Below are 9,404 nucleotides of genomic sequence, written 5' to 3' on the forward strand. Positions count from 1 at the left end.
GCCCGCCGACGCGCTGCCGCGCCCGCGGCCGCCGCCGCACGGGCGGCTGCGCTTCGCCGCCAAGCGGCGGTCGGGGCGGCTGAGGGCCGAGCAGCAATACTACTCGCTGCTTGCAGACGGCAGCGTGGAGGCCTACGCGCCGCCCGCAGAAGCGCTGGCAGCCCCGGATGCGCGCGCGCTCGTGGCCACGGCCCTGGCGGCCAAGGGAGGCAGCGTCAGCCGTGAAACATCAGGTCCCGCGGCAGCGTCAGTCCTGCAGGGGCAAGGCGGCGGCGGCGGCGCGGCGGCGGCCGGGACGGCGAGGGCCGCGGGCGGCGGCGGGGCGGACGAGGAGCTCGCGCGGCGGCTGGGGGGAGCCAGCATGCGTCTGGGGCTGTCGGCAGAGGAGCGGGCGGCGCGGGAGAGCGTGATCCTGCCGTTCGAGCAGCAGCGGCGCGGCGGAGGCGCGGCCGAAGGCGGGAGGGCTTCGTCGGCGGTGGCAGCGGCTGTAGAAGTTGCGGGCCGAGGGACGCCAAGCGGGGCACGGCTGGGGCAGATATTGTACACACGGGACAGCGAGGGCGAGGCGGACAGCGATGAGGACCCAGATGATGATCTGGACCTTTGAGTTGACTGGTACCAGCGAGTTGCTGCTGCCATGACAAGTCTGCGTAATCATTCTATTTCAAGGTTGTTGTTGGACGGCCTTTTCGTCCTGCAGCTTGGTGTGGCCAGCTGCACTCAGGCATGTCTCTGTCTGCCTGGCGCTTAGCACACAGGCGAGCGCCTCAATGTGTACATACATTGACCTTTTCGCTGCAAATCAATTGTTGCAAATGGTGCTACCATCGGCCTTCTTGTGAGGTTCGTGTCAAATCAATCAGTTACAGCAAAAGCCAGAGGCGCACGATGCTGCCGATGCTGCCGCTGTTGCAAGTTCCAAACAAAGATATCTGGATCCCTCAAGACAGCAGGTTCAGATGATGCTGAAGAGCATTGTAGCGCACTCCTTGTGAGATGACTCACATTGGTGGGGCTGCAGAGAACGATGATGTGAGGGCATGTGCGCGTGCAGCTCCAAGATCGGTCAGCACCAACAGCCGTGTGTTGGTAGGACCCAAGCCATAGCACAACTTGGACGCGCATTGTCACATGCGCGTGCACGCATCAGCACATCAAATCTCCCACAAAACAACAGCATACATGTTGCCTGACACAACAGCCGCTGCATCAGACCCTGTGCGGTCGCCTTCCAGAGAGTACCGAGTCATTCTTCCGCAGCGCCCTGCGCCCGCTCACCGCGCCGTGCACAAGAAAGGTTGCCGGCGGGCGAGAGCAGCTGCAGGCGTGCATGCTGCTGGTGGTCGGTAGGCACACCTGCGCAAGAGATTTGCGCCCATTTCAGGCGGTCACGAGGAGTTTGCGCCCCTGCATGGTTACCTGGTTCCTCAATAGATCAACAACAACACTAATAATCACACCGCAAGGTATTGCCGACCACCAAGATTTGGCTACCTGCGTGCTCGAAATCCTCCCGTCCTTGATGCACAAGTGAGCAAGACGCGCTACCTGCGCCAGCCCCACTGAAATGCTGCCGCACCTACCGTGCAGCAGCAGTGGACTCGTCTGCAAACGCCGGCAGGCTGGCGTCGTCGTGCTGCAGCCACAGGCGCTCGCGCGCCTCCTCGGGCGGCCACCTGGCGATAAAAGCCGCCACCAGAGCTTGGAAGGTGTGCGGGGCTTCGTGGTCGACGTGGCTATCGTCGGGTGTCCGCACCTCTCCTGGGCGTCCTACCGTAGTGACAGCCGTGGCGGCAGTGTGTGCGTGTGACGCCATGTTAGGCGTACATGTGACCTAGCCCTCAGATGAGTTGGTATGGTGAGGTGCGTTGTGCTGCAAACAAGCAGGACCTGCAGGGCGCTGTGCTGCAGGTTTTTGCAAGCATCTCAATCTGCACTGTGCATCACCTGTGTAGGGGCACCTCAGCTCCTTTCCAGACGCAAAAGCTGTGCGGCAAAAGCTGCGGACCTGCAAGGGTACAAGTCACCAAATAAATTAGCAGAGTTTTAAGGCACTGTCTGGTCGGAAGGTAGGACCACTGAGAAGTCTGAGCAGCCTTGTCCACAATAGAATGTTGCAATTGGAGTTTTCCGCCCACTGGGTCGCATGAACGCCCACCTGCTCCTCAGCCAGCTGTCTCATCACTTTCACGTGACCCGGACTCGGTAATAACAGCAGCAGCAGCAGCTGCTGCTGCTGCTGCTGCTGCTGGGCTGTGCCAATTACTGTTGGAGCCTTCCATGAACCCCGTAATGCACTGTCAGCGTTGAAAGGCAAAGTTACGTACAAGGAAAGGCAGGTACACATAAAGAGACCGACATTGTATGTGCCGTGTCCTGAGCACACGCTTCTGACGCAGTGCACGCGGCAGCTCTGCTGGGCGGCTCAGTGGCATTGGCGGTGTTCGTTGGTGGTATTGGCGGCACCACGCGCACCTTTCTGTAGGAAAAGTCGGTGGATGTGCCATCCGTTCGCTCCAGCCAGAAACAGCGCTGGCCGGTATAGTTAACGGACCTTGGTGCCTGCTGCACGTACACTGCCTTGACCCCCGCCCCCACCTTGGCCGCCGCCCGTGGGTGGTGCTGCAGCAGCGCCAGTACCATGGCAGCATCACTCTGACCGAGAAAAAAAGGCAGTTCCTTGTGGCGCCACAGGATGGCCTGAAAGTGGCCGATCACCGCGTATTTTGTGTTGAAACGCAGGTTACCAAGCACATAGTCCCCTGGCTCCTCGGCAGGGCTGCCAGCGGTGCCGTTGCTGCCTTGTCGCATGGCGGCGGGTGCCAGCAGAAGCCCGCAGCCGCGCCCTGCTGGCCGCTTGTGGCGGGCCACCAGAGCCCCAGCTGTGATGATTTGCGTGCCACCCCGCTGCCAACATGCAAGTGTTCCGTGGACGCTGGAGCGCCGTGCTAGCAATACGGACCCCATTCCGTAGATCTCCTCCCGAGAATGGCCGCGATTGTGTGCCGTCCCCTATGTTATTGCGTATGGTAAAGTGTTCCGCTTGGCTATGTTCCAACATCTGACATATTCTTTGTGAAGAGCATTGGCGCAGCAGCTACCGCCTGTCAGAGGGAGTGGTGCTGTGAATCAGTGAACAGGTCAGCGGACGGAAGATCTGTCCAGCAGCGGTGCAGCGGCGGTGGGCACGGCGTGGTGCGTCGCTGGCATTATGATAGTTTGGACGCTGCTCTCACTGCTGGACATCTGTTGAGGACATGGTTTGCAAGGACTACGTATGTACCCTCAAGTGGGCTTCCACACGGCTGTTTTCCTGGCACGCGTGCACCACATGGGAAAGCAGCGGCAGCAAGGACTTCAGGGAAAGCCTATGGAATTCACTGGGGAGCCAGCCGCTACCAAGAGCAGCAAGGCACAAATGGGTGATGCTGAGTTTTGAGGCATGCGGTGTCAGCTCCTTTGTCCCGTCCCTTACCGCGTGAGGGTGTTATTTATTGGAGCCTCACAAGCGCGCACAGCTGCCCGCGCCCCGCCTGGCATCATGCCGCGGGGGCGGGTGGCAGGGCGGCGCGCCGCTGCTGCCGCTACCGCACACAGTGTGGCACTACTGCAGAGCAAAGGCTCGCCGCTTGTGAGCTGTACATGCAAGCATGGTGTGTGCCGGAACGAATAAACGCATGCTCTCTATATTGCATCTTCTTCGCGCTGTGCCCTATGGTAATTCACCGTCATGCGTTGCGTGGCTGGGCAAGATGTCACTTGACATGGACTTGTCCTGTTGGGGCAACGAGTGTATAGTGACCCAATTTAGCGTTTTGCCTTGCGTGCCGTTGAGAGGATTGTGTGTTACCTAATTTTTGCTTTTGAGATTCCCAGTTGCTGCTGACCTACTGTTCATCCGCATCAAACGCACGGCGCTAGCCAGCATTGACAGCTTCGAGCAGCTGATCCTTGCATGCTCTACCGTCCCCGTGCGTGTATTGCTGCAGCCTGTCTTGAGAGAGCAGCCTGTCTTGGGGATGCTAAGGAGCGCCTTTTGCCACTACTGTACCAGCATTAGGTAAGATCACAAGAGCAGGTCAAATTCCTGCGTGCGTGCCCGGGCCTTGGTGTGTGACGCAGCTTCTTTGCGCATCTCAGGACTGCGCACATCGTGAGTGGTCCACACCTGACGCGCTCGATCAAAGCGCGTCTATTCCAAGCGCCAGGGCGAGCATTGCTCGATGATATGCTGCATGGTAGCGACGAATGTCAAGTTTTCTAGTTATTCTACAAAATAAATCTCCGGACGCGTCGTGCTACCCCGGGCATTGGCGTATGTACTGGGGCGCATGGACGGCATAAAGATGTACGTTCAAAGACTCTAGGCCCCTTGCAGCCGTCCCTAGGGCCCCTGTCGCCCTCTGTTGATGAGTCTGACAGTGAGTGCGCTGGCCCCAGCAGAGCACCAGCATTGTCACCGATGCACTCCCTTGTGGGGCTCGCCTTCCTGGGACCCCGCCATGGTGGTTTCTCACAGACAAGGATCTGTCAGGCGCCGTGTCTGGCCAGCGGGTTGCAGTTGATGACAGTCGCGAGCATTGACTGCCCCTTCCTGCTGGCACCCCAGCTCGCCTGAATGCGTTCCTCGTACCCAACCCCGGCCCTCTTCCTCTCCATCTCATTCGTTCGGCAGCATCTTTGCATCACCCTTTAAAGAGCGAGTACTACTGCCATATCACACCCTGCGCGCACTGCCGCCGTATCCAGGCAGGTGGCCCGGCTCAGGGGATGGTCAAGGGCAGGCGGGTTGTGCCTGCCAGCACAGGGCAGCTAGCCTGCTGTCGTGGTCTTGCTGGCGTCCTCAGCGTATTTTTGATGCGATGATTGGCGCGCTTACAGCGCAGCCATGCGTGCATTGTGTCATGCTTTGAGCATGGACAATAAACTGGAACCTTGGTGTGCCTCTGCGTGTCCTGGACCTACACCCTGTGGGGGCAGGATTAGCACGCAGCGATGGCCACTCTCTGCACCCGCGCGCGCACAACGCCGGCACTCACTCCGGAGAGCTCAAGCTGCGACCCTCGCTCCCTCCCTCAACTGCCTTGGTGCCGCCAGACCGCAAGCTCTTCGGCGCTCCTGCAAGTGCACCATGAACAGCGCGGGCGGCGTGCCCCCGCCCAACAAGAGCTTGAGCCTGCTGAGAAGGCTGAAAAGCGTCCCCTGGTTCAAAGTCGTGATCGGGACCAGTGCAGTAAGTGGGACACACACGTGGGTGCAAGTGCGTGCAAGGCAAGGGCGCTGATCAAGTGGGACATGTTTGGCTCTGGGTGTGGGCTCCGCTTTTGTGCAATCTCAACCTGCTCAGTCCTTTGTACGCGACCTCAACGTACGCGTTTGGCCTTCCGTATCCTTTGTTGGTAACCCCTCAGGCTGTGACGGCAGGAGGCATGGCGGGTTTGGCGTGTGCGGCGTGGCGGGCCCCAAAGGAGCGCGCAGAGCAGGCTAGGTCCATCATGCGCAATACGAAGATAAACGCGAACATCACGTTCCTCACAAACGGCGACGGCGGCGCCTGACGACGTAATGGATGTGATTTTCGTGTATGGCAAATTGTTCTTACGAACAATTTAAAATTAACAAAAAGCTTATTGTGGATCTTCCACACTGTGACCTACTTTTATGTGAAGAGCATTGGCGCAGCAGCTACGGTACCGCCTGGAGGCAGTGGGTCTGTGAATCAGTGAACAGGTCAGCAGGCGCAAACTCCATCCAGCAGCGGTGCAGCGCCGCCGTGCGCGGCGTGGTGACACTGATTTAGAAGCTGCTCTCACTGCTGGACATCAAGGGCGTGGTTTCCGAGGGTGTCTCTGAAGTGGGCCTCCACACAGCTGTTTCCTGGCACACGTGCGCCACATGGGAAAGCAGCGGTAGCAAGGCCCTCGAAAAAAGCCTATGAAATCACCAGGGAGCCGACCCCTAACAAGAGCGGCAAGACGCAGATCAGTGATCCTGAGTCTTGAGGCACGCGATGTCGGCCCCTTTGTCCCACCCCCCTGACCGCGTGATGAGCGCCGTCAGCCGTAACTTGTCAACAGCTGACGGCGCTCGACTCAGATGGGCGTAGTCCTTGGATGCACAAAGGCCCGGGCACGCACACAGGTGGTGGCCGGCAGTTGGCCTGGCTCGACCTGGGATAGATCTGGCCTCGTCATTGGACACAGCTTACTGTACAATGGTTGAAATGAAACTCAGGAAACCAGAGGAACCACGCAGGCTGTTGAGCCCGCACAAATTGAAGGGGAGTGCTGGCTTGCGAGGGCCGCCGAAGCCGCCGCGCTGTTCGCCTGCTCACCAAGAGCTTTTAGTACAGTCTTGAAAATGTAAAATATAGTGTAAAACCAGCAAGATCTTCCCATATAAAACCGTAAAGCCGCTGCGTTCAGTTGCTAATTTGTTGACATTCAAAAGCATGGCAATTATGAAGGCCTGGGGCGCAGGACCAGCATGCAGCATCCCCGCATAAAACGCTGCGCCAAACGCTTGATGGCAGGTGGAATGGCCCCTGTACGTCCCATGGACTCATACCATGATATGGCGCAAGCCGCGCGATCAATCAGCGAAACCCTGGCAGAGCAAAAGGGGTGACCCCAGCAGCCTGCGGCTTCAAGCGGTTATGCGTGAGGTGGCACCATCAGGCGTATTCACCAAGCCAGAGCCAGATAGAGTGAATCCAAGTCAAAGGTCGAGCAGCGGCTCGCGTAATGATATGTTGTTAGCACATTTGCCCATATTGTATTGAAGTGATAGATGGCAGGCGATCGTGGTTGCCAAGGTGACTTTTGTACGAGGCAGGGGCACAAGCGGCGGTACCAAGGACAAAGGCATCGGGCAGCAGCGCCAACCGATAATGCGCAGATGCCACCCTGCCACGGCACAGGTGACAACGAGCGCCGCAATGTATGCTAAAACACACAACTCTCCCATGTTGGCGTTGCCACGCCGGCGGGCGGTGTGCTGAACACGGCGGCAGGCCAGCCCGCACCAAGCGACTGCAGCGGCAGGCGGCCGCATCGGTCAGCGAGTCGATAGCAGCAGTGTTTGTGTCGAACATGTTCGACGATGGTGGAATTTGAGGGGCCAGGACCCCTCTCAAGCTCCTGTGGGAAACCTGCATCGCTGTCACTGTCATGGCATGAGGCGCCATCGCTCTCACTTCCTCTTTCACCCGCCGCAACCCCCACCGCACCCGCCACCCCCATCACCGCCGTCCCCGCAGCTGCCGCCGTCCCCGCAGCCGCCGCCCCCGTAGCAGCTGCTGCCGCCCGCGCCGCCGCAGCAGCCGTGATACGTGTCGATCGAGCCGGCCAGGAGCAGGCCGCCACTGGACCCGTCATCGCCATCGTAAAGAGTGCTGCCACCATGGCCGCCTACGCAGGGCTGAGAGAGCTCTGCGGCCAACAGCGACAGGCACACGGCCGCCACGACCGCGCCGGGCGCGTCGGCGCCGCTGGCGGCGCCCGCGGCGAGGCAGGCGCCGCCTTGCATGGCGAGCGTGATGCGCGGCATGGACTCGGCCTGAGGCGGGAGCAGGGCGTTGGGTCGCGTCGGGCAGTGATGACGCCGTCGATTGACGTTGCAACCCAGCCGAAAGGACAAGCACAGCGCGGCGCTTGCCGGGGCACAGCATGGGGCGAGCGGCAAGCAGGCAGCCCAGACACTTGGCATCGCTGGGCGGAACGGGGGGCGGCAAGGGTGTTGCGGGCGCGAGCGTGGCCTACGGCCTGCGCGCCTTGCAGCTCGAGTTGGGGTGCAGCTGCATGGCCTTGACTCTGGCCTGGTCATTGCTGGGCGGGCTGGCGTGAGGTGTGCGGCCAGAGGAGATGGGTGGTGAGGGCCGGCCAAACCAGTTTACGAGCCGGGTTGCGAGGGCCGCAGAGGCCTCCAGGAGCGTGCCAGGCTGCAGGGTCCCAAGCGGCGTCCTGAGGTGCCCAGCGGCACAGCAAAAGCAGCCGCCGGACGCGCCGCTTCGGAGGACCATTGCGCCCATGCGGGCCCGCGGCGCGTACGTGCTGCGTGCGCCAGTCGGAAGGGCGGGCGCTCACCTCGCAGGTGTCCCCAGGAACTTCACAGTCCCGTGCTGGCCGGTGCGATAGAACGCAAACGACACGCGCCCCGGCGTCTGGGCGAGGGTCCGGCCGTCCGCCCACGCCGCCCACACCGCCGGGCGCCAGGCGCCAACGAGCGTGAGGAAGTCGCGGCCGTAGGCAGTGACAGCGTAGGCCGCCTCGCGGAACGCGAGGGCAGGGCGGGGCCGGGAGTGCGGGTGTGGGGCGGGGACGCCGTATGGGGGCGGCAGCGACTCCTCACTGACGCGCCGGGCGCCAGCGAGCTCGCAGCCCTGGTGGGGCGGTTTGGGGCGGGTTTTGTTTGGCGAGTCGATTGGGAGTCTGGCGGGTCGCCGTGCACGTGCAGCCCCAGGTTGCGCATGCCTCGAGGGTCTGCCCTCTTGACAGGGTCGTTGCTGAGCTAATGTATGTGGCCGAGGGGCGCCAGGCGCAGACGTTGGGATGGACGGGGCCCTAGGGGCCGCGGCGTCCCTGGTCCCCTGGACACGAGTCAAAATGCGAGCGTTGATGCCGGCACACGCATGACCATGCCCACGCGCGCGCGTGCGTCCATTCCGCCTGCCACGCGCCGCCGCGGCTGGCGCCCACCTGCTCGTCCTGCAGCGACACCGACGGCCACAACCCGCCTGCCGACCAGAATATTTCCATCCGCAGCCCCGCCGGGGCGCCGAGCCCGAGCGCGCCCGCCGCGGCGTCGAAGCGGCACACGCGGAGCGGCAGCGTGCAGATGACGTCGCGGCTGCGCCGTGCGAGCACGCTTGGCCAGTCGGGGCCATGGGCCGTCGTGGCGGCGGCGACCAGGTTGCCAAGCATGACCGCAGCCGGGCCTCGCGGGCCGTTCCCGAGCCCCCGCAGCACCGGCCAGCGCTCAAACGCGTCCGCCGCCCCCGCGAGCCGCCCCGACCCCGGCGCCGGCCGCCGCATCGCGCCAGGGCGGAAGAGCGCGCCGGCGGCCGCGGCCGCGGGCGCCGCCGCCCAGGCGGCCTGGGTGGCGGCCCAGCCGTTAGAGAGGAGGCTGCCTGGGGAGTTGTCCTGGACGCTGTCATCGTGGGGCAGCAGGAAGCCCATGGAAGCGGCGCAGTGGGAGGCGTACTCGGCGTGGCGCGCCTGGGCGGGCGAGGGATGGGCGAAAAGCGGGGCCGGCGGGCTGACTGACTGCCGCAGGGCCGTTGCAGGTGTGTGTGGGGCCGGAGCGGGGCTAAGACGCGTGGGCAGGGCAGGCTGCGACGGGCAAAGCTGTGGCGCCCGATGCCCGCGGCGGCGCGCACGGGTGAGGCCGGAAGGGCAGGGGCGGGG

General features: G+C 62.4%; 1 protein-coding gene across 1 annotated transcript; it reads right to left on the reverse strand.

Moving 5' to 3' along the window:
- Nucleotides 1–7,203: 7,203 nt before the first annotated feature.
- On the reverse strand, nt 7,204–7,557 carry MNEG_6154 (hypothetical protein; the record flags this gene model as incomplete). The annotated part of the gene is made up of 1 exon (XM_014045374.1): nt 7,204–7,557. A coding segment is annotated over one exon (354 nt), but the record flags the coding sequence as incomplete, so codon positions are not given.
- Nucleotides 7,558–9,404: the final 1,847 nt, after the last annotated feature.

Source organism: Monoraphidium neglectum (genome assembly GCF_000611645.1).
Source record: "Monoraphidium neglectum strain SAG 48.87 unplaced genomic scaffold scaffold00975, whole genome shotgun sequence".
Classification (NCBI taxonomy): Eukaryota; Viridiplantae; Chlorophyta; class Chlorophyceae; order Sphaeropleales; family Selenastraceae; genus Monoraphidium; species Monoraphidium neglectum.